General features: G+C 50.0%; 4 protein-coding genes across 7 annotated transcripts; 2 read left to right on the top strand and 2 right to left on the bottom strand.

Moving 5' to 3' along the window:
* Nucleotides 1-5: 5 nt before the first annotated feature.
* On the top strand, nucleotides 6-3,669 carry CREB3 (cAMP responsive element binding protein 3). The gene is made up of 9 exons (XM_012770007.3): nucleotides 6-143; nucleotides 243-390; nucleotides 462-529; nucleotides 639-728; nucleotides 1,813-1,919; nucleotides 2,026-2,094; nucleotides 2,741-2,825; nucleotides 2,921-3,005; nucleotides 3,088-3,669. Exons 1-9 carry the CDS (start codon nucleotides 6-8, stop codon nucleotides 3,423-3,425), a joined length of 1,128 nt encoding a protein of 375 aa, XP_012625461.1. The 3' UTR covers nucleotides 3,426-3,669.
* GBA2 (glucosylceramidase beta 2) lies at nucleotides 3,548-15,976 on the bottom strand. Of its 2 annotated transcripts, XM_012770004.3 has the most exons (17): nucleotides 15,642-15,976; nucleotides 12,038-12,129; nucleotides 11,715-11,830; nucleotides 8,060-8,278; nucleotides 7,503-7,742; nucleotides 7,166-7,268; nucleotides 6,854-7,007; nucleotides 6,633-6,758; nucleotides 6,269-6,441; nucleotides 5,926-6,030; nucleotides 5,619-5,726; nucleotides 5,371-5,522; nucleotides 5,152-5,258; nucleotides 4,863-5,005; nucleotides 4,668-4,783; nucleotides 4,380-4,571; nucleotides 3,548-4,116 (listed from the first exon to the last, which is right to left on the bottom strand). In XM_012770004.3, exons 1-17 carry the CDS (start codon nucleotides 15,974-15,976, stop codon nucleotides 3,838-3,840), a joined length of 2,760 nt encoding a protein of 919 aa, XP_012625458.1. In that variant the 3' UTR covers nucleotides 3,548-3,837. The 2 variants fall into 2 exon arrangements, with proteins under 2 accessions (XP_012625458.1, XP_075864956.1); XM_076008841.1 differs by lacking the exon at nucleotides 12,038-12,129 and having other exon boundaries at nucleotides 15,642-15,730.
* Nucleotides 15,977-16,547: 571 nt separating this feature from the next.
* On the top strand, nucleotides 16,548-20,345 carry RGP1 (RGP1 partner of RAB6A GEF complex). 3 transcript variants are annotated; one of them, XM_012770006.3, is made up of 9 exons: nucleotides 16,548-16,680; nucleotides 17,102-17,236; nucleotides 17,567-17,703; nucleotides 17,974-18,057; nucleotides 18,157-18,306; nucleotides 18,588-18,734; nucleotides 18,944-19,071; nucleotides 19,281-19,470; nucleotides 19,938-20,345. In XM_012770006.3, the coding sequence occupies exons 2-9, from the start codon at nucleotides 17,121-17,123 to the stop codon at nucleotides 20,159-20,161; spliced, it is 1,176 nt and encodes a 391-aa protein (XP_012625460.1). In that variant the 5' UTR covers nucleotides 16,548-16,680; nucleotides 17,102-17,120; the 3' UTR covers nucleotides 20,162-20,345. The 3 variants fall into 3 exon arrangements, with proteins under 3 accessions (XP_012625460.1, XP_012625459.1, XP_075864957.1); XM_012770005.3 differs by having other exon boundaries at nucleotides 16,557-16,724; XM_076008842.1 differs by having other exon boundaries at nucleotides 16,564-16,724; nucleotides 18,588-18,659.
* Nucleotides 20,346-20,390: 45 nt separating this feature from the next.
* MSMP (microseminoprotein, prostate associated) lies at nucleotides 20,391-21,907 on the bottom strand. The gene is made up of 3 exons (XM_012770008.3): nucleotides 21,601-21,907; nucleotides 21,286-21,394; nucleotides 20,391-20,571 (listed from the first exon to the last, which is right to left on the bottom strand). The coding sequence occupies exons 1-3, from the start codon at nucleotides 21,728-21,730 to the stop codon at nucleotides 20,391-20,393; spliced, it is 420 nt and encodes a 139-aa protein (XP_012625462.1). The 5' UTR covers nucleotides 21,731-21,907.
* Between the last annotated feature and the right edge of the window lie 291 nt (nucleotides 21,908-22,198).

A 22,198-nucleotide genomic window follows, 5' to 3' on the forward strand; every position in this document is an offset into this window, starting at 1 on the left:
CGTGGATGTCCCAAATGGAGCTGGCGTTGGACCCGGGTGACCAGGACCTACTGGACTTCCTGCTAGAGGAAAGCGGAGACTTGTGGACAGCGCCTGACAAGGCTGTGGTGGCTCCACTAGACTGGGAGCTGCCGCTTTCTGAGGTGAGTGGGGGTTCTGACTGGGGGGAGGGAGGGCGTGGGATGTCCATGAGATCAGAAGATGGTGATAAGTCAAGGCCTGTTAATTTGAACCCTGTGCAGGGACCGAGCGACGGGGAGGTAGAGGATTTGCTGAGCTCCCTACTGTGTTCCTCAGCATCGTTGAACGTCCTCAGCTTCTCCAACCCCTGTCCTGTCCTCCATGATCACACCTACTCTGTCCCACAGGAATACATCTCCAGGGATCTAGGTGGGTCTGAAAGAAGTTTGCGGAGAGGAGAGGGTTTATGGACCTGGCTAATTACATTTTTCCTTTTTCAGAGAGCGGCAGCTATGGACAGGAGGGGGCCCAGGTGACTCCACTGCGGGTGGAGGAGCCGGCAGAGCAGGTACGTGACTTGATTCTCAGGAAGATTATTCTCACATTGCACCGATGGGGGCAGGATTCCCCATTCTTCTCTGACTTCCCCATGCAACTGTGCCGCCTCATAACCCTAGGACACTGCTAGGCTGATACTGACAGATGAGGAGAAGAGGCTGTTGGAGAAGGAGGGGCTTACTCTGCCTGGGACGCTTCCTCTCACCAAGGTAAGGCTCCCATTGGTGGAGCAAAGGCAAACAGGGATTGTGAATCCCAAGTAGGCCAATTCTGTTAATTTTATGTCAATAATTTGGAAAAAGACAGAGGTGACAGATTGAGTAGATTCGTTGCTAATAGGACGTCGGGACAGTTAGTTAATATGCTAGATGCAAGGGCGGATCCTGGTTTTGTGGGGTTTCTATAAGTTTTGGTGTTCTGTTTAAAGAAAATGAATTCAAAATTACAAGTGCAATATTAGTATAAGCCCTTGGAAAGGACTGTGCAAATGAAGGGCCCCAACACATCAATGGCTTCATGGTAATCCACCTCTGGCTGAATGGTAAAATTACGTTAGAAAATTCAACAGGGCTGAACTAAAATGTATAACAAGAATAAATGTAAAATCCTGAGATTTAAGTTTCAAGCAATGAGTGACAACTCCACAAGCTGAGTATTGTGATACTATGATGAAATCAGAAAGGTTACAGAATTTTAATTTCTTAAAAGTCCAAGATGAGTCAGCAGTGTGACATAGCTACAAGGAAAGTGAATGGGACTTGGAAGCTGTAGCAATAGAAGTGTTGCCACTAGAAGTGACTATCTTGTTACCTTTTATACTGGCCAGAGCACATTTTAGTATCCAGTTTTGAGCCCATATCATTAACAGATAGTAAGAGGATGCAGTCTATCCTGAGGAGAAAAGATGATGAGTTAAAAATTTTGTCCAGATTTTTTTCTTTTTTAAACTCTTGACTAAATGTCAAGTGCCTTAAAATAGCTAAACAGAGTTTGTTCTATTTGGCCCCAGAGATAACAAGGTAAGTCCAATGGATAGAAAGTATAAAGCAGCAGATTTTGGTTCAAAATAAGGAAGATTCTTCTTTTTTAATTAATAAAATTGTTAAAAATGGTCAGGTTTGTGAGGGTATTAACACCTGGTCCTTGGAGGCATTCAGACAGAAGCTGAATGTCTGTTGGTCATGAAAGCTGTCAAAGGGAGTCCTGCATTGGGAAGACGATTGAGCTCACTTGCCTTTTAGCTCCTTGGCCTAAGACTTCTCTAATGATATCCCTTTCCCTGTCTTCTCTAAGATGGAGGAACAACTTTTGAAACGAGTGAGGAGGAAGATTCGGAACAAAAAGTCTGCTCAAGAGAGCCGCAGGAAGAAGGAGGTGTATGTTGGAGTTTTAGAGAGCAGGTATAAAAGGGAGGACTTGGGTGGGGGCAACAGAAATAGTTGGAAGTGTTAGGTTTTTTAGGGGAGGATAGAGGGCATATCCCCATATCCTTGTTATTTCCCCCAGGGTCTTGAGATGCACAGCCCAGAATCTGGAGCTTCAGAACAAAGTACAGCTACTGGAGGAACAGAACTCGTAAGCAACCCTCCAAACCATTCCTTTCTTATCCCTTCTAATGCTTTCTCTTTCCTCTGCTCTACACTTGATTTCTAACTGGGCAGCTCCCAGTTCAAGGTTTGGTGCTAGGCCTCTGATTCGAAGAATTTCACAGGAATGGGGAATAAGTAACTAAGGAGAAGCCCCAAGAAAGAGAAAGGGAGAATTAGAAAGATTTCATGGGGCAGCTAGTATTTGATAATAGTTAGGGTTCCAGGGGATGGGATTGAGTGAGGAAAGCCTTCTGTGCAGAGAGAACACACACAGTTTTGTTTGGCTGGATTCCTAATACAGGGGAGTTGAACCAGAAGGTAGAGAATACAGAGAATGCCTGGTGAGGGTCATGTGCACAGCTGATCAGGCAGTGGAGAACTATTGGAGGTATTTTCCAAAGATTGTTTAAGTCAAGACAGAGAAACCTTCTGTTTTGTTTTGTTTGCTTTTTTGTTTTAATGAGGAACTTCAGGCATTTTATCCACAGAGAAGAAGCAGTCGTTTGCAAAAATAGGATGAAAAGAGAGGATCCAGTGCAGAGATGGTAGAGGTGGCCTTAACAGGAGAATTTCATTGTGTCTCAGGGTGTCAGGTCAGGGGGTGTTCACCACCGTCCCCTCTCTTTTTCTAGATCCCTTCTAAGTCAGCTGAAGAAACTACAGGCCATGGTGATTGAGATGTCAAACAAAACCACCACCAGCAGCACCTGTGTCTTGGTGAGGACGGTGATGGAAGGAGAGATCCTTTTTTTGGGCAGCGGGGGCAGGAATGCAATCAAGAGCCCTTCTTCATCTTTTTTCTTGTGCTCTAGGTCCTACTCTTCTCCTTCTGCCTCCTTCTCATACCTGCTATGTACTCCTCTGACACAAGGGGGAGCCTGCCAGCAGAGCACAGAGGTAAGAGGCTTAAGGCTATCTCTTAAGGCATGGGCTAGGGGAGGGGCCTGGATTGGCCTCTGAAGATTCTTTGTCTCCTCAGTGTTGTCCCGCCAGCTTCGTGCCCTCCCCAGTGAGGATGCTCACCAGCTGGGACTGCCTGCCTTGCAGTCAGAGGTGCCAAAGGACAGCAAAAACCAGTTGCTGGACAGCTCAGACCATGTACTCCAGGCTCCTGGCAACTCTTCTTGCCTGCTATGCTGCATGCCTCAGGCTCGTAATACAGAGCCTCCCCCGGAGTGGCCATTGCTTGACCTCTTCTCAGGGCCCCCTCAGTTAGGTCCCATCCTTACTTTGCAGGCAAATCTCACAAGACAGGAGGGATGGTTCCCTACTCCTAGCTTTTCATCTGTGATCCTGCAGGTCAGATACTCAAGCTAGATGAGAGGATATGGCAGGACTGCAACAAGAGCCTTTTTCTGTGTCCAAAAAATGGAGAGAGGGCTAGCCTCAGCTCCTGTGTTCTGTTAGGAAGTCTGAGAGCTCACACACACCACACTTACTGGCTTTTTGGGTCTTTTATTTGTACCCATGTGTCTATCGCCCCATGAATGGATCTGGGGAAATCAACTGACCTTTCTGAACATTTCATGCAGTGAGGAAAGAAATAAATAAGTGATTCTGATACCTGGGTCACCCTCAACCCTCCCCCTTTTACTGGTACAGTTGGTGGGGAGAAGGGAAGGGGTATGATTGTCCTGATGGCTCAGGGCTGCAGGAGGTTCGGGGGCAAAGAGGAAAGGACAGGCTAGAGGCTGGGCTGTTAGCACCTCCATCCCACAGTTCAGAGGGCTCACTCTGGGCTCAGGTTTGCCATGGCGTCCTTTGGTCCAAATGTAGGCCCTGTGTTTAGTCCTGTGCCTTGTTTGACTATTGGCCTGGAGGCCTGTTTGTGCCGCTGCTGTTGCAGGGCCAGCTGCATGGCCCAGATGCTCAGTGGCCGCATGTACGCCAATGATCGGAACACCCGCTGCCGGCAGTATGCCTCCGGGGTCTGGAAGGCCAGGCCTAGGCGTTCCCACACGGTTCGGTAGCAGCCTTCAGCTGTCCGGAAGCCCTCCCAAGTCAGGCCCTGTGGGGAGAGTTGGCAGTCATACATACAACTTGGCACCCCCTGAATAGTCACTGCAGCTGGACAGATGGAGAGAGTAGAGTCTTTGCTCACAGGGAGCTCCCCCAGTAGCTGAAGAAACCTGAAGGCAGGAGCTGTAATGCATACCAGGGAAAGGGGGAGGCTTTATGCATAGATAAGATGGCACTGGTATGCCTTGAGGAAGTTTGGTGGCTAAAGAAGTTTTCTGGGCCAAAATACAGATGGGGAAGGGAGTATATTACCTCTTGGATCATGGTGGCTGCTAGACCATAGACCACACCCACCCAGACTTCATCAGACTGTACACTGGATCTGTCAGGGACACCATGGGGCTGCATTCCATTCACAGCCCCCATGGCTCCCCCTGCAAAGGCCTGGACATTGAGCTCGAAGATAGTTTGGAGGGCACGGACCACGTGATGGGGAGGAAACACCTGGAGGGGCAAGGGCAGAGACGTGGTCTCAAACTTAATTCCCACATTCAGGGAAAACCACCTTTCTCTCTGGCTCTTCCTTCTAGTCTCTCTCACCTCAGTGTCTCCTTCACCTAGGCCACAAGCCTTCAGGAACCACTGTCCAGCACACTGGTCAGACATGACGCTACGAGAATAAGGCTGAGAGCTGCTATCGTAGTTGTAATAGCGGCCTGGAATAGAGGAAGGGCAAATAAGGCTCCTGATGACCTCACGGCTGCCCTCAAGACTCCTTAGATTCTCCCAACTCACCATTCCATAGCAGTCTCTCATAGGCTTCTCTGCCCCGGCTGAGGATGGAAGAAAACTTATCCTGCATGTTCTGTGCCCGACACAGAGCAGCCATCTGAACCATCACAGCCACAGCTGCCAGCCACAGCCCTCCACAGTAAGCACTGGTCAGGGACATGGGTTGGATATCAGACTGGCAGCCCCAGCCACTCCCAGGCAATTTAACAGACAATGAGTGATTCTTGAGCCCTACAATCCCTTGGTGCCCAGTTCCCCACCTCAGGCCTCCTAGAAACCCCTACCCTCCAACCTGGGCCCTGTGGTGACCCATGCATCATAGGTCTGGTCTGCGTAGCCTCCATTCTCAATGAGCCCATCATGGTCCCTGTCAAACTTCATTTCAGACTCCATCACAGCCTAGAGAGAAACCAAGATACCGCTGAAGACCTAGGTACCAAGGAAAGACAGTATCCAGCTGGGCTGTCCCCAGACACCAGCCATGCCCCAGCCACTGCATATGCATCCTTACTAGACACACAGGCCACATGTCCTTCAGGAAGCCTTGGTCGCCCGTCAGGTAATAGTCCCGATAAACCTGCAGCACAAACTTCAGGTTCAGGTCCTTCCAGTCAGCAGTATCATGGATCAAATATGCATTGACCCGGAGCCACGGCTCATCATCTGTGGAAGGGGAGGGGACCTGGTTCATTTGCATTGGTAGATAGGGTAGAGGATGCAGAAGTTGAGGAGGGAAGCTACCTTGGGGTAGACTTTTACCTGGGTCCCCAATGTCATGAGGGATGACGTTCCTCCTTTTTACAGGTGCCACCATGCCACTCATCAGGTACCGTCGCCGGGTCAGGTCCTCCCTTAGAGTGGCTAGAGCTAAGGGAGCAAACATAAGAGAGAGGCAGGGAACAGGCAGGCTTGGGGTGAGGCACAGAGCTGTGTGTGTGACCTCAGAGGGGAACTAATAAGCAGGATGCAGACATGTTTGAGGTTAAAGGAAGAGACAATCTGAGCCACAAAGGTTCAGGGGTATGGGGAGCTAAGAGGGCAGACAAAGCATGAAAGCAAACCTCACCAATGTCATACTGTAGGCTGAGCTCAAGTTTGGGCCAGAGCATGATGAGGGCAAAGGAAGCATAAAAGTGGACGTCATATGTGTTGTACATGCGATACTCCTGGCCTGGAGGAATGAGGGAGACACACTGTTGCCAGAATTCCTGCTTTTCTTTCACAGCCCCTCCCTAGCTTGTCCTATAGAGCTGGAGGTGTGGAGCACTGTCTCTAGTCTACACCCACCACTAATGCCCTGAACCCCACCCAATACCCTGGGGTAGGCAAAATCCATCACCCTGCCTTGGAGACACTAACTGACCTCAGGGGTGCGGCCTGCCATGCCCCAGCCCACCAGCAGCCCGTACCCTCAAGGTAGGCAAATCGACCGTAGTCCCGGAGGATGGGGTGGAGATGATGCATGCTCCCTCCCACCTCCTTTGGTAGAGAGTCCTCTCGAACTTCCAGCCATACTGTGCCTCCATCAGCCAGGAAGTATAGCTCATTGAACAGTGCAGATTTGTACCAGGCAGGCAAGGATCTGGGGAGTCAGGAGAGTGTAATGAGTGTGGACCTCCCAGGATAGAAAAGATCCTGGGGTCCAGTAGAGTAGGAGCACCAAGTGAATCCCAGTGCAACTCTCCTGATTTTGGTGGGTGGAGAGTAAATTAAGGAGTCCCATTTGGAGTGTGAGTGCCTGGGAGAAAGGCAGGAGATGGGCCCCATTGGCACCTGTCATCCAATACTGGGCTCTGCCAAGCTGAGATCCTCTCTTCCCAGTCTGCATATCGGCACAGTGCATAGTGGCTAAGGGCAGGTGCTGCATCACCATCTTGGCCAAAGAACCTTGTGTACCGCCTGAGGTGGAAAGAAAGTGGAAGAAGGATGAGAACATAAGCTCCAGGTTAGGGCCCCAATGCCTTGAATCCCTCTATTTCCTTGGTCCCCCTCACCTATAATAGACTTGGCTCTTAGCTCCAAACATGATCCTGGGCATGTCCCAAGCCAGTGAAAACTCCAGGCGGCATCGGCCTCGAGGTGGCAGCTTGGCTGAAACACATACAGCCCCAGCAACGCCTACTCCTTTCTGCGAGGGGGTGCTTTGGCCTGAGAGAAGTACAAGAGGAATCAGCATAGGCCTCCTTCAGCCCCAGGGACAGCGATCCCTAACATGGGAACAAAGCCTATTCATTACCAGACCTCCCTCCCCTGGTTCCAAGACAGGGACAATCTTCCCACCACTTCCCTGGCAGACCACTCATCACCAGCGGGGGAGTCCAGCTGTCCATCCTGAAGTAGATCCTGCCACACCTGCTGCCCAGTGCTGTCAGGGTCAAAGGCTGTGATGTGGGTTACCGTGGTATCTGCCTGTTAAGAGACCAAAGACTGAGGGAAAGCTCCACAAGTATGCTGGGTTCTGACTAGCTCTCCAGTTCCTCTAACATACTCTTGCCTCTAAGTTCCAGAGGTTTAAGGGCTGTGATGAGGGTGGGAATTAGGAGTTGAAGAAATGAAGAGACCATGGTGGGGTGGAGGTAGATTCAGGGTACAGGCTGAGGATAGGGGTTAGGTGCTAAGGTATAGGGCAGGCTCTTCCGTTACCGTGAGTCGTGCAGCCACAGCCATTGTGTAGGGATTTGGAAGGGTTAGATGATGCAGCAGCAGTCCCTGCACAGTCTCCCCATCACGCTCCAGACAGAAGGGCTCATTCCACAAACCCCCTGTGGCATCATCTCCACCACCCAGTCCATTCCGCATGGAGAACATGATGGACACATCCAGAGCTTCGTCCCCTTCATTTTCCACATCCCACACAAAGACTCCTACAGGCAGGCTGCTGTCCTGGGGGCAGAAAATCAGACTCAGATGGTTCCAGTATAGCCCCTCCTGGCCCTACTCCCTAGGATCAGTCCTTGGCACAAAGGACCCAACTCAAATACTCCCCAATATACTCTCTTCTGTCTTCTACTTGCATCTCCCCATATTCCCAGGAAAGCTGCCTACCAGGGATCACAGAGGTCAGAACCAATTTGGTGGTGGTGCTGGGAAGCCAGCATGTTTATGCCTCCAACCTCCTCCCTTTCCTAGGTCATGCAATTTCCAGCAGAGGCAAATCCCAGGGAAGGGAGGGCAATGTAGGAAACAGAAAGAGGCCTCACCTGGTAGTCGTGGGGCAAGATTGGTGTGATCTGGCGGCAGGTTAGGGTGACATTCTGGCCAGGAAGCTGATAGACAGTCCAGGCTCGGGGATAGAGGGCATGGTAGAAAGCAAAGTACCCACATAGGCCCCAGTTCCAGCTGCACAGGACACTTGGACGCTCCAGGGACAGGACTTGCTGGTAAATAGTCTGCCCTTCCCGACGCAGGCACACTGTGAACTTAATCAAGAGGACATAGAGGCTGCAATGGGATAACCCACAGGCACCACAAACTAAGTCTTTACTCGAACAAAGCCTGTGATTGTTATCACCACACCACCAGCCTCAAGGCCTTGCCCCAGGTTGTGTCACCACCAAGTCCTGCTGCCTCCCCACCATAGGTCTCCCAGGCGTCCTCTCCCCTCACTACTGTGGCCTTAGTGCCCTAACCTAGGCCTACACCATCTCTGCTTTTTTCTGCCTCCTCTCATCTGGGTAGCAGAATGCTTTTTCTTACAGACAAACCAAGATGTGTCAGTCACTGCTTATGATGTTTCGGAGACTCCCTGTGGCCTTCAGACTAAAAGTTTAAACTCTTAACTGGCTTTAAAGGCCCTTCTTATCTGGCCTCTTCTGCCCACCAGATTCATTATCTGGTCAAACACCTGTATTCTGCTCATATAAAACACTCATTGTTCATTGAGCACGTTATATTCTCTCCTCCATGCCTTTGCTCATGCTCATTCTCCATCTGATGAAACCCCTCATCCTTCAAGGCCTAGGTTAAATACCATCTCCTCCTCCTCTCCTCCCTCCAGCAATGAGTGATTCTGTGCATCTTCCTACCCCTCTATTCTAGCATTTGGTGCATTATGTTATAATGTATTTATTTACCATTCTGTTTCCCTGATTGTCCTATGAATTCTTTTGAGGGTAGGGACCCTTTCTAGTTCATTAACGTACCCTTCTCCAGAGTTGGCATGTGTGGAGGGGAAGAACAAAGTCTACAACACCGTCCCTTTTTTCTCAGTACACTATCCATCCCTCTCATTTTGGCATTGATGTGGTCTCACAGTCTCCATTTTCTTTAAGTCTTTTTTCCTCAATAAAAATTTAAGCTCTTGGAGGGTAGGAGCTACGAGGGATTAATACCTCTTCCATTGGTTCCAACTATGCCTGAAACTTTTATTGTATATAGTCAGCCCTCTGTATCTGTGGGGTCTGCATCCATGGATTCAACCAACTACAAATTGAAAATATTCGGAGAAAAAAACTGTGTCTGCACTGAATATGCACAGACTTTATTCTGGTACAGCATAACAACTATTTTTTTTTTTTTGAGACAGAGTCTCACTTTGTTGCCCAGGCTAGAGTGAGTGCCGTGGCATCAGCCTAGCTCACAGCAACCTCAAACTCCTGGGCTCAAGCAATCCTACTGCCTCAGCCTCCCAAGTAGCTGGGACTACAGGCATGCGCCACCATGCCCAGATAATTTTTTCTATATATATTAGTTGGCCAATTAATTTCTTTCTATTTATAGTAGAGATGGGGTCTCGCTCTTGCTCAGGCTAGTTTCGAACTCCTCACCTCAAGCAATCCGCCCGCCTCGGCGTCCTGGAGAGCTAGGATTACAGGTGTGAGCCACCTCGCCCGGCCGCATAACAACTATTTATGTCACATTTACATTGTATTAGGTATTATAAGTAATCTAGAGATGATTTAAAGTATATGAGAGGATGTGTGTAGGTTATTTGCAAACACTATGCCATTTTATATCAGGGACTGAGCATCCTGGGATTATGGAATCTGTGGGAGGTCCTAGAACCAATCCCCCACAGATACCAAGGGATAACTATATAAAACAATTTTTCATTTTGTCAGAATAGATCATAATGGTTAAGACCACAGGCTCTTCATCACAGAGAGAATTGGTTCTCAATCCCAAGCTTTCCATTTGCCAACCATGTGACCTTGGGCATATTACTAAATCTCTTGGATCTTAGTTTCCTCATCTGTAAAATGAGCATAATGATGGTACTTACCTTGTAGGATTGCTTTTTTAATATTAAATATTATATAAAAAGCCTAGCACAGTACCTAACATATGTTAAGCTTGCAATAATTACTTTAATTGTAGAGTCAGAATTCTGGACCATTCCCTTCAGGATGCCTAAGGGATGAGGCAGAGAGAGATCTTGGGGCATTGGGCAGGGCTGATAAACCTGAACTGGGAAGGGCATTGTCATTAATTGGTCTTAAGATCTGCTAGTCATTTCTCCTTTGAAGATGAGCTGAAAGCAGGAGGCATCCCTAAGGCAGGAAAGAGGAACTTGGTAGACAACTCAAAAGGGGAGGTCACCAGAGAGATACAATGAAAGGTAGGCCACAGACCTCTGGCAATTTGAGGCCCAGATGTGATGTAGGAACAAAAGAAGAAAAATTAAAGCTTTGGAAATGGGAAGAAAGCTAAGATCTAAGAAGATCTAAGCCTAGAAGAAGAGGGGCTTTTTAGGCCCTGAGGCAGAGAGACCTCCAGAGGAGTGATCAGCAGAGGATCTGCCTTTGGCTGAGGGTTCCCAAGTCAGGGTGATGAATGTACAAAAAAAGTGTATATCTTTTTTCCCCATGAGTTTGAAGACTTTTGGTTTTCTTTTCTTTTCTAGTACTACCAAATACTCTTTCAGCCGTGGTAAGCGATCTGGGAATTCTCCGCACTCTCTGTGGTTCGGGATGGGCTCAGCTAGTAGAGTTGGGGCAGTGAGGTAGGCAGTAGGCATTTATTGTTGAAATGCCAAGGCTGTTTACTTTTTTTTTTGAGACAGAGTCTTGCTTTGTTGCCCTGGCTAGAGTGAGTGCTGTGGCATCAGCCTAGCTCATAGCAGCCTCAAACTCCTGGGCTCAAGCGATCCTTCTGCCTCAGCCTCCCGAGTAGCTGGGACTACAGGCATGTGCCACCATGCCCAGCTAATTTTTTCTATATATATTAGTTGGCCAATTAATTTCTTTCTATTTATAGTAGAGACGGGGTCTCGCTCTTGCTCAGGTTGGTTTCGAACTCCTGACCTCAAACAACCCGCCCGCCTCGGCCTCCCAAAGTGCTAGGATTACAGGTATGAGCCGCGGCGCCTGGACTTTTTTTTTTTTTTGAAACAGAGTCCACTCTGTTGCCTGGGCTAGAGTGCCGTGGCATTAACCTAGCTCACAGCAACCTCAAACTCCTGGGCTCAAGCGATCCTCTGCCTCAGCCTCCTGAGTAGCTGGGACTACAGGTATGTGCCAGGCCTGGCTAATTTTTTCTATATATTTTTAGTTGGCCAATTAATTTCTTTCTATTTTTAGTAGAGATGGGGGTCTCGCTCTTGCTCAGGCTGGTCTCGAACTCCTGGCCTTGAGAGATCCACCCGCCTCGGCCTCCCAGAGTGCTAGGATTATAGGCATGAGCCACCATGCTCAGCCAAGGCTGTTTACTCTTTTAAGGAACGTGTGCTCTGTGTGTGTCTTACTCCTGTGGTATATCCTAGCACAAGGCTGGGCACACAGAATGCATCCTGAGAGTCCTTATTGGATTGAATCAAATATACATCTAACTGCCACATCCTACACTAGCCAAGGGGCCCTTCTTGGCCTGGGGTGGAGGAGGGTATTGTCCTGGGACTCTCAATCTCCTGGCTCTTACTTGGTCAGCGATGACTGTCCGGTGCTGATACATTCCAGGGTTAAGCTGCCAACGACAGAACTGGCCTCTCCAGCCACGGGTGATAGTGCCTCCCCCAATGCCACCCAAGGGACAACCTAGAGAGAGAATCAGGATGGTTAGTGGGGTATAGGGAGAGGAAACCAAGCCCAATTCTCTCTTTCTACACTATAAAGATTGCTTCCTTTAAAAACCTAGGGGATAGAGCAGTACAGTTTGCATAAGCTGGAAGCCTCTGCCTAACTCTGCAGTAGACTTGGAGGTGAGGCCCTTCCTGAGCAGGGAAGAGCTGGGGTGAGCCTCACCATAGATCTGTCTCAGGGGTACACAGTTGATCATGTCAATGAAGGGGGTCTTCTTTTCCACCTGGGTCTTCCGGTACCACCACTGCAAGTACCTGAGGAGCAAGAGGCAGTATGAATGGAAGGGGGCAGCTGGGCAGTTCTTCACAAGCTGCAGTCACCTGCCTCTCTCTGGATACCCAGCTGTGACCTACCATTAAGTGTTTCAAGGACCCATCACCTTTGCTTCCAAACCTCTCCTCTTGATTTCTCTATAGTTCAAGTTCTTAACATCTTCCTAGTTGCTCCGGCTTGAGGGTAGGACCTGTCTTTGTTTCTCTTCTTTTTTCCTTAGAAGGGGCTTTCTGATCATTCGTTACCTCTCTAACTTCACTATCACTGCTTAGTTCAAACCTCAGGAGCTTTTGTCTGAAGCGTTCAAAGGGTCATTTATGGTTTCCGGGTCTACATCCTCCACTTTCACCTCCTACTCTCCAAATGGGCACAGACTGCTGGGGATAACTTTCTTCTTTTTAAAATGATTATTTTTTTCTTCCTGATTACGAAAGGTGAAAATCTGGAGAATATACCAGGTAGAAGGGGGAAAAAAATAATCATCTAACCCATGTAAACCTGTGTTTACATTTCAGGCATTTCCTCTTAAGTCTTTTTCCCCCCCCTCTCTCTCTCTCTTTGGTTCAGCATTTAAACTGTAAGCTTTCTGACTTTGCTCTCTCATAATATCCCAGTAAAGACTTCTAAAAATCCCAGCATTTTCATGGTCTTGCCACAGTCCTGCATCCAACAGGCAAATAATTCTGTTTTCAAGGTTGTGACATGTGTCCCTGCCTATCTTATTTCCCTATAAATTCTCATTCATCATGAGTCCTCACTAAGTAACCCCTTCCCTGCCAGACTCTTTCCCCTTCTACTATCCTCCCTACTCAACTGCTTTAAACTCATTGTTCAATCATAGCGCTTCTCACCTGGTAATTGGGTAAGTAAGCCCTCGAGCCTCAGTTTCCTCATCTACAAAATGGGGGTACCTCCTGTCATAGCTATCTCATGGAATGGTTGAAAGATCAGATGACATAACAGATAAAGCCATAAAATGGAATATGTGTGTTAGATATGATTAGTACTTGTACATACACTGTCTCAATTCCTAATCAGACACTGCCTTGTTATTTCAATGTTCCTCATGTGAGGCTGACATATTTTTAAGTTTCTTGGGGAAAGGGACAGTGACAAAGATTAATTGAATATTACCCTTAGGCCGGGCATGGTGGCTCATACCTGTAATCCTAGCACTCTGGGAGGCCGAGGCCTCCTCTGGGAGGCCTAGGAGGGAGGATCACTCGAGGTCAGGAGTTCAAAACCAGCCTGAGCAAGAGCGAGACCCCGTCTCTACTAAAAATAGAAAGAAATTAATTGACCAACTAAAAATATATAGAAAAAATTAGCCAGGCATGGTGGTGCATGCCTGTAGTCCCAACTACTCAGGAGGCTAAGATAGAAGGGTTGCTTGAGCCCAGGAGTTTGAGGTTGCTGTGAGCTAGGCTGATGCCATAGCACTCTAGCCAGGACAACAGAGTGAGACTCTGTCTCAGAAAAAAAAAAGAATATTACCCTTAGCTCCAAGCACAGGGCACAGCACATAGTGTGAAGTTAATAAATATTTGCTGTATTTACATATGAATGAATGGACAAACAATAGGGTATAAGAGAGATAGAAGACAGGCTGAAGCAAGGGAGGAGGAATGTGATTAAAGAATAGGGACATTACATTCTGGGAGTAGGAGGAGAGGGAGGGAAGACAAAGGATGATGGGAAGGCAGAGAATCCTCTGCCAGTTTAAAGAAAACTGGACTTTGAAACTAGAGGATAGAATAAGAATTGTTTTTGGTGGAGGGAGGGAGGGAGGGAGCAGCCAGGATTAGGGCACCAAGGAGGAAATGTAAGATATGAAGACAGGCAGAACAAAAGATTATCTGACATGGAGCAAGCACTCACTAAATACTTATTGAATGAAAGGACTCTGGCTGGGAGAGAAAGCAATCAAAATTAAGTTCTTACCAAGCTGAGGCCCAGCGAACTCTGTCTTGCTGGAGCTCTCTCACTCCCTTAATTTAGCAGCTGGCCATTCCTGACTTATTTGACCTTCTCTATAATTTCAACCCAAACTCACAAATTTTCAGAATTCTTCCTTGTCTCACCCCTGCTTCCTCCTCAGTGCAGGACCTCACCCATGCCAAAAAGCCCTTGTGTCAATCACCCTCACCCTATCCTGGTATAGGGAGCCCAGGTCTAGGGGGCTGAGCATACCTTCAGGTAGGTCTCTATGACTCAGTTCATATTTAGGGGATATGAGGCTAGGATGCCCACCTGTTCTTGACTTTATTGACCCCACCACATGCAACCCACTGTGCTTCTGTCAGTATTCTAGATCCAATTTTGACCCAGAGGCTTTTGTGGTCAAAGTTGGACTGGGCTGATTTCAGAAGCAGCCTGGAGTGATGATTCTTCTCTGATACAGGCCACCCACAGGCACTAGCAAAGGAGCCAGATGTGCAGGCAGCACCAGGCCCTTACCACCGCCCAGGGCTGGGTTAGTAAATGACCTTCCCACCATAGCTCCCACAGCACTGACTAGGGAAGTGAAGGGTTCCCTACTTTAGAAGCTGTCCTGGCTGAGTTTCCCAACCTTTATACCTCCCTCCCTAGCTCTATGTTTACTGTGTGGGCTGACTCAAGATGACCTCAGGATGATGCTTTATGTCCTTATATCCACCTGTTCTTGTTAAGGTCAGACTTCCTGATGAGGTCTGGTTCCTCATCAGTAGTCATTGAATTCAGTGGAGATCTAGAAAGCCCAGGATAAGCTCAAGGGGTGTCTGTAAACTTTGGGGTTGGGGAGAGAGTAGGGCAGGCTCTGGAAAGCTATTACCAAGAGCCCTGGGGACATCTGTGGCAGTGCCTCTCTGGTCAGAGCCTCTCTGATCAGAGCTTATATTTTGCTTTTTATATTAGGAGCTTTCTATCCCAGAACAGAGTGAACTGCTCCCTCTCCTTGGGGTTGAGGGAAAGCAGGCTGTCATCTACTCCTTGGAGCTAAAAGCTTGAGGAAAGAAACAGATGGGTGTTGGGACTGTAACGTAGCGTGTCTAAATGAGGTACAGAGAATGCCTCAGATGCTCAGGGAAACCTGGGGTTAAGAACCTCCCCCTCCCAAATAAAACAACATTGTGTCTGTGCCACAATGTTATGCCACAGCAGCCAGACTATCCTTTCCTACCTTGCCACAATGTACAGCTAATCCCAAAGGAAAGTCTTTGGAAAAGAGTATGTGAGAAGGAACCTAAATGGGAAATGCTGAGTGCAGTACCAAACGTGCCTATCTTCCTGCTGAAAAGACAAGATACTGGGAGGAAAAGGGTTGCAAAGAGATATGACCTGGTCTTACCCTCCAAAGCCACGGACCTAAAATATGCTGGGGATAGGGTCCCCTTGAATGGGACAAGGAGCCCACCTGCTTTCTCACCCTTTCCCACTTCTGCTGGAAGTCTTGAGCTGGAACAAAGTGAAGCCAAAGTGAAGCCATTATTGGCAATGGGATGGATCTACTCACCTCAAACCCATGCCTATGTGCTTTATCATGTTGCTTAGGGAGATGTTGTTAGCTTGAAAGGGTTTCCTCTTCTCTGTAAACTCATGAGCTAGGCAGATGCGCCAGCCAAATGGAGGCACCTGGTAACCCTTAGCTTTACCCTCATAAGAGGCCATCAAATGCCCAGAATCCTCCGGATTGTAGTACCCCGGCTCATTTTTACGTTGGTTGTCCACGGGGCTCTCGCAGTCTGTAATATGCACAGCCTCAGTGCCTCCAGTATCTTCAGGGCAATAAACCTTTGGACGCCCTTTGGCACAGCTGATCTGCTCCGAGGCTGGGACGCCGGTTCCCATGTTCCTTGGGTCCTGGGTCCCTACGACCTTGATCGTCCCGGTGGTCGAGCCGTCGGATACTTAGTATCTTGCCAGCCTTAATCCAGATGTGGGCGGCAGTTGTCGTTAGGTGCCGTTCCGGGGGCCAGGCGTTGGGGAAAGCTGAGGCGAGCTGGTGTCCTTGTGGAGCCAAGGAGCTCCGGCTTCAGAGGCGGCGGCGAGAGCAATGTAGCCGCCTTGGGCTCCCCTTCGGTTGTGTCTGTAGGTCCTGGGCGGGAAGGGTCAGGCCTCGACGTCATTGGGCCGCGGTGATTAGCTCACCTGGCCAAAGCCCTACTGGACCGGCAGAGAGGGGAGGAGCCTCAGGGCCAGCCCACAAGGCAGCACCGCCCCCGGGACCTGCCTGCAAGGCACCGCCCGGGGGACCTCGCGGCAGCCTTGGCCGGGTCCCCGGGCTGCGGCACCAGGAGGCTACCCCAGGGTTGGGCGCCGGGTCCCGCCGGCTGGTGTACAGGGCAGTGCCCGCGCCCAGGTGCCAGCCCGTGGGAAGGTGACCTAAGACGCCGGGATGACCCGAGCCCCTTCCGGTTCGGCCAGTCGGGCGCTTCCTGCCGGAAGGGACTCTGTAGAGGGGTGGGGGGACTGAAGGGAAGTCCCGCCTTCGCCGCGCCGCCGACTCTGCGAACGCCGCCTAGCACCTGGCCTGGTCCTGGAGGGGCCGGCAGGTGAGGGCCTCGGTGTGCCGATACCCGGGTTTCGACTATGCAAGGTGACGGGTGACCGTGGTCTTGGGGTGGGACATGGAACCTTGGGGGAAGGGAGGGGGGCAGAGGCCAGCCTGGGATCTCCGGAGGACAGGGAGAATAACCCGGGCTGGGGTCCAGAGCGATGGCCTCTGCTTACGCGGTGCTGAATCAGCAGTGCCGGGGTCCTCCCACCCATCTGCCCTCCCTGTATCAAGCCGCTTCCCTCTGGCACCATGGTGCTGACCGCCCCTCTTGTCTGTCCTCACCCCTAGATGCTAGCCTCAGACACCAATCACTGCCGTGGTGCTGACCTCCGACCCCTCTTGTTTCTTTTTTTTTTTTTTTTTTTAATTTTTTTCTTTTTTCTGACAAACTATGGTGCTCAATTGTTTCTTTATAGATCTGATTCTGGAGCTGCCATGATTGAAGTGGTAGCAGAGCTGAGCCGGGGTCCTGTATTTCTGGCGGGGGAGGCGCTGGAGTGTGTGGTGACCGTCACCAACCCCCTGCCCCCTACGGCCACTTCTGCATCCAGGTGGGGATGCTGGTATTGAAGGAGGTGGCCCTTCTGGGAGGAAGCCTGGTATCCCTGGTACTAAGACACAACCCAGGTGGTTCTGTAACTACACCACCACCTTCTCAGAAGGTGTGGATGACATAGCTGTCCACTCTCCTCCCCCCACCCCCATTCCCCTTTTACCCACAGTATACTTCTCTGCTTAATGATTTCTCTTTGGGGTTCTGGATTTCCTGATCACTAGGACAACCACCTAATCTTGTAGCTCTCATCAGACAGTGAGGTAGGGAGAAAGCATTTGTGAGGTCAGGAACTACCATCTGATGCCTCCTTTTCCTCTTCCTACAGTGAGGCTCTGGCCTGGGCCAGTGCCCAGATCCACTGCCAGTTTCATGCCAGCGAGAGTCGGGTGGCACTGCCTCCCCCTGACTCTAGTCAGCCAGATGTCCAGCCTGACAGCCAGACTGTCTTTCTGCCACACCGAGGTTAGGGGGGGCATTTGCTTTGGGAGGAGGGTGGAGTCATTGTCACCCACAGGTGAAATTTTTAAATTGTTCTTGTGTGTCATTATAGTCCCCGTCACATTGGGGATGTGGGAGAAGGTGCCTATTGCTTTGGTGGTATAAGGCAATGTTCCCATTTTACAACAGGAAAAGGAGGGGTGACAGCTTTTTCACTGCCCCCACTGGCTGTGCTAGCCCTGTTCACTGCTAGACAACAGGCCATTAAATTGCAGTCTTTCTTGCCTATTTTAGGTGAGAGGGGTCAGTGTATCCTTTCTACTCCACCAAAAATTCTATTCTGTGACCTGAGGCTAGACCCTGGAGAGTCCAAATCATGTGAGTGACTGTCCCCATCCCTGAATTGCCTTCTAAGTCTCCCAGAGGGAGGACTCTTCTGGCTGCCTCTGCCTGTCCTGACTACTACTTCCCAACCAGACTCCTACAGTGAAGTGCTGCCCATAGAGGGACCACCCTCCTTTCGGGGTCAGTCAGTCAAGTATGTCTACAAATTGACCATTGGCTGCCAGCGTGTCAACTCACCCATCACTTTACTCAGGGTTCCTTTGAGGGTTCTTGTGCTGACTGGTAAGTAAGGGGTCCTGGAGGGAAGGGCTGGGAAAGAGCCTTGCCAAAGCAGAAATAGTCTTAGAGGGCTCACAAGAGGGGCTGCAGGGAAGCTTCCTGGTCTCAGTGAAGGTGCTAGGAAGTTGGGAGAAGAGGGAGGATTCTGGAGAATAAGTTGAAATGTATACCTCAGCCATGGCTCTCTTTACCTTTAGCCCTCTGAGGCTGAAATCCAAACCTCTAACCTCTGCTCTCATCTCTATTTCCTCCCAGCATTACCTCTCCACTCATTCTCTCTCTAGGCCTTCAGGATGTCCGCTTTCCCCAGGATGAGGCTGTAGCCCCATCCAGTCCATTCTTGGAGGAGGACGAAGGTGGGAAGAAGGATTCATGGCTAGCTGAGCTAGCTGGGGAGCGCCTCATGGCTGCCACATCCTGCCGCAGCCTACGTGAGAACCCTTTCAGAGTTGTCCCCCTCGGTCCTCCCCTCAGAATATTCCTGTCTCAGAGACAGTCTCCTAACCACCACATACTTCTGGCAATCCACTGATATCTCACCCCTGATTATAAAGAAAAGCCCCATCTTGTGGCCTCTGGTGCCCAGTCCTAGACATTCCCTGATATAGACTCCAGGTTTATGGTGTTCCATTCTCCCCAGATCTATATAATATCAGTGATGGCCAAGGGAAAGTTGGGACATTTGGCATCTTCAAATCTGTGTACAGACTCGGCGAGGACGTGGTGGGGACCTTAAACTTAGGGGAAGGAACCGTAGCTTGTTTGCAGGTGAGAAGGGAGCAGAGCTTCTGGGGTGTTGGGCCTGAAGGGCTAGGTTGGAAGCAGAAGGGCCTGTGTCAAGGAGGGTGGTATAGAGACTTGGTTAGAGGGATCACAGCCTTCCTCCTTGGTAAAACAGCTTGAGGTTGGGGTACCCTCTCATCTATACTCAGCACTTCCGAATGCCTGTTAGCATGCGCCTCTCTTCTTTTTCCCAGTTTTCAGTAAGCTTACAGACTGAGGAGCGTGTACAGCCTGAGTACCAGCGGCGCCGTGGGACAGGGGGTGTCCCCTCTGTGTCCCATGTGACTCATGCCCGGCACCAGGAGTCCTGCCTACATACAACCAGAACCAGCTTCTCCCTCCCTATCCCTCTCAGCTCCACCCCAGGCTTTTGCACAGCCATTGGTGAGGCCCTGATGGTTATTGGAGAAGGAAGAGGGGGGTGGTAAAATGCTGTGCTTGCGTAGAGTGTAATGGATCCTGGTTCCTAACTCACTCCCAGACGTACCCACATCTAGCCTCTGACCTTAAAACTTTCTTAGACTTTGAACTTCTACTCCTATTTCTTAGATGCACTCATCCCTAAACCCTAACAGCTTTGCAGAACTTCCCCACTGCTACCTGCTGGGACCGTGTGATGCACTGATCTCTGACTCCGTAGCACATTTATTTCAAGCTACCTAGTCTTGACTGTCCCACTCTTGGGTTATTAGGTACTAACACTGCTATCCTTAACTTATATCTTTGTTAATGTAACCAATTTCTTCAGAAAAACCCTTGAAATTTTTTTCTCATTGACTAACCCTATCTTGTCATTGGCTCTTACTACGGTGGGCTTCTAATTCTTCTACTTTTTATCTTTTCTTCCACAGTGTCCCTGAAGTGGCGATTGCATTTTGAATTTGTAACATCCCGAGAACCAGGATTGGTACTCCTACCCCCTGTGGAACAGCCCGAACCTACCACCTGGACAGGTCCTGAGCAAGTGCCTGTAGATACCTTCAGCTGGGACCTCCCCATCAAGGTCCTGCCTACAAGCCCCACCCTGGCCTCCTATGCTGCCCCAGGCCCCAGCACCAGCACCATCACCATCTGAAACTGGCCTGCTTGCCCACCCTGGCACTAGTTTTTTCACCATACTGAGAACTCAGCACCTGAACCCTAGTAGTACTTTTTCTACTTTGGGCCCAATGGCATGTACAATGAGAGGCAGGCTTTCAGCTGTAGCATTAATTTATTTATTCAGAATAAATTGGCAGCCGCTAGTGGTTTCCCTGGAAGTGGCAGCAGCAGTGAGCAGTCAGCAGACGGGTGATCAGTTGAGTTTAGCTGGAGTGGGGAGCAGGAGCCCCAGGAACAGGGGTGTTGGCTGAGCCCCACTCCGGGTCAGGCCCTCCCCCTTTGCAGGGCAGCCGAGGGTCAGATTTTTGCACCAGGGAGAACTGGCAGGTTCCTGCCTCCTGACGTACCTCACACCCAGCAGGGAAGTCAATGGGATGCTGGGACCTGGGGGACGAACCAAGGATGGGGAAGAAGTCAGCACAGTGAAAGGCCATCTTCATCCCTGCCCCACATTTCCTCTCTCACAGCCTTCTCATATCCTCCTTTAGTGTCTCCTTGGTCCCCCTAACTAAGCTCTAACCTACCATATAGGACTTTTTGCTTCATAACAGGAGTATTTTCCCTCCAGATCCCCCCAACCTCCCTTGCTTTGTAGCATGAAGCCTTATTTTTCACACTCTTTTTTTTTTTTTTTTTTTTGAGACAGAGTCTCGCTTTCTTGCCTAGGCTAGAGTGAGTGCCGTGGCGTCAGCCTAGCTCACAGCAACCTCAAACTCCTGGGCTCAAGCTATCCTCCTGCCTCAGCCTCCCGAGTAGCTGGGACTACAGGCACAAGCCACCATGCCCGGCTGATTTTATATATATATTAGTTGGCCAATTAATTTCTTTCTATTTTTATGGTAGAGACGGGGTCTCGCTCAGGCTGGTTTTGAACTCCTGACCTTGAGCAATCCACCCGCCTCGGCCTCCCAGAGTGCTAGGATTACAGGCGTGAGCCACAGCGCCCGGCCTTTTCACACTCTTGTTGGTACCTTCAGCCTGGCCAGTCTCATACTGCTCCTCTGTTCATTCTCACATCATAGCAATCTAGTTACTCCCTGGTCATCCCTCAGTCATTCACACCTGAGTCATTCCCTCTGTCCATCCTTGGTCACTCACGTGTCACAGCAGCCCACACCAACAGGATGCAGACAGGTGCAATGGAAACAGTCCTTGCGGAGCCAAGACTCACCCAGGGTAAAGTATTTCCCCTCATAGTGACAGGGGGCTAGGGAAGAATAGGAAATGTTAGTAGGTATGGGAGTGGTGGTGGCAGGCAGAATCTCGTCTGGGCTGGGAGGGTGTAAGTGCACACTACCCCGATATTTAGTCTTTCCTGTTTCACAGCTGGAGGGAATCTGGGTATTCTGACACAGGATCATCTCTAAGCACACCCCCTTCCTCATCCCTTCCTAACGTCTCACCCCACTTTACCTTGAGCTTGGAAGTAGCACTTGCTGTGGACTCCTGGGTGCTGGAGGAGTAGAGACATCACCAAGCAGATGATTCCCCAGCCACCTAGGATCCCCTTGGCCTGTCCAGCCCAGAGTATCGGTAGGGCCATTTCTGCTGCACAGCCCTCTCGAACCCTTCTTGGCTTCTGTTCAGACTACTTTGGTCTTGTCTCCTTGGCTTTACTTCGGTTTGCTGCTTGAGTCCTAGTTTCTCTCTTTCTCCCCTGGGCTCCTGTCTCACACTATCTCTGTGCCCTCTGCTCTCACAGGCCGGGGATGTTTATAAAGTGAGGACCCTGGCCCCCTGCTGAGTAGAGCTGGAAAAGCTGCAACTCTGTTTCCTGAGGTGAGGGCATGAAAACAAGAGGTCTAGCTTTAACAAGCTGTGAGAGCTGATTCATGCCCCGGCACAGCTAGAGGGAGGGACGTGCCGGTGGAAGGGGCACTGGACTGGGCACTTCCCCAGCACGGAGGTGGGAGGGGTGAGGGCCCCCAGGTGGTCCCCAGATCTCTTCTCTGACCTGGAGAGAAGGAAACATTCCACCTTCCCCTCTCTCCCCCCACTGCCACCACCAGGG

The sequence above is a fragment of the Microcebus murinus genome, chromosome 12 (genome assembly GCF_040939455.1).
Source record: "Microcebus murinus isolate Inina chromosome 12, M.murinus_Inina_mat1.0, whole genome shotgun sequence".
Lineage (NCBI taxonomy): Eukaryota > Metazoa > Chordata > Mammalia > Primates > Cheirogaleidae > Microcebus > Microcebus murinus.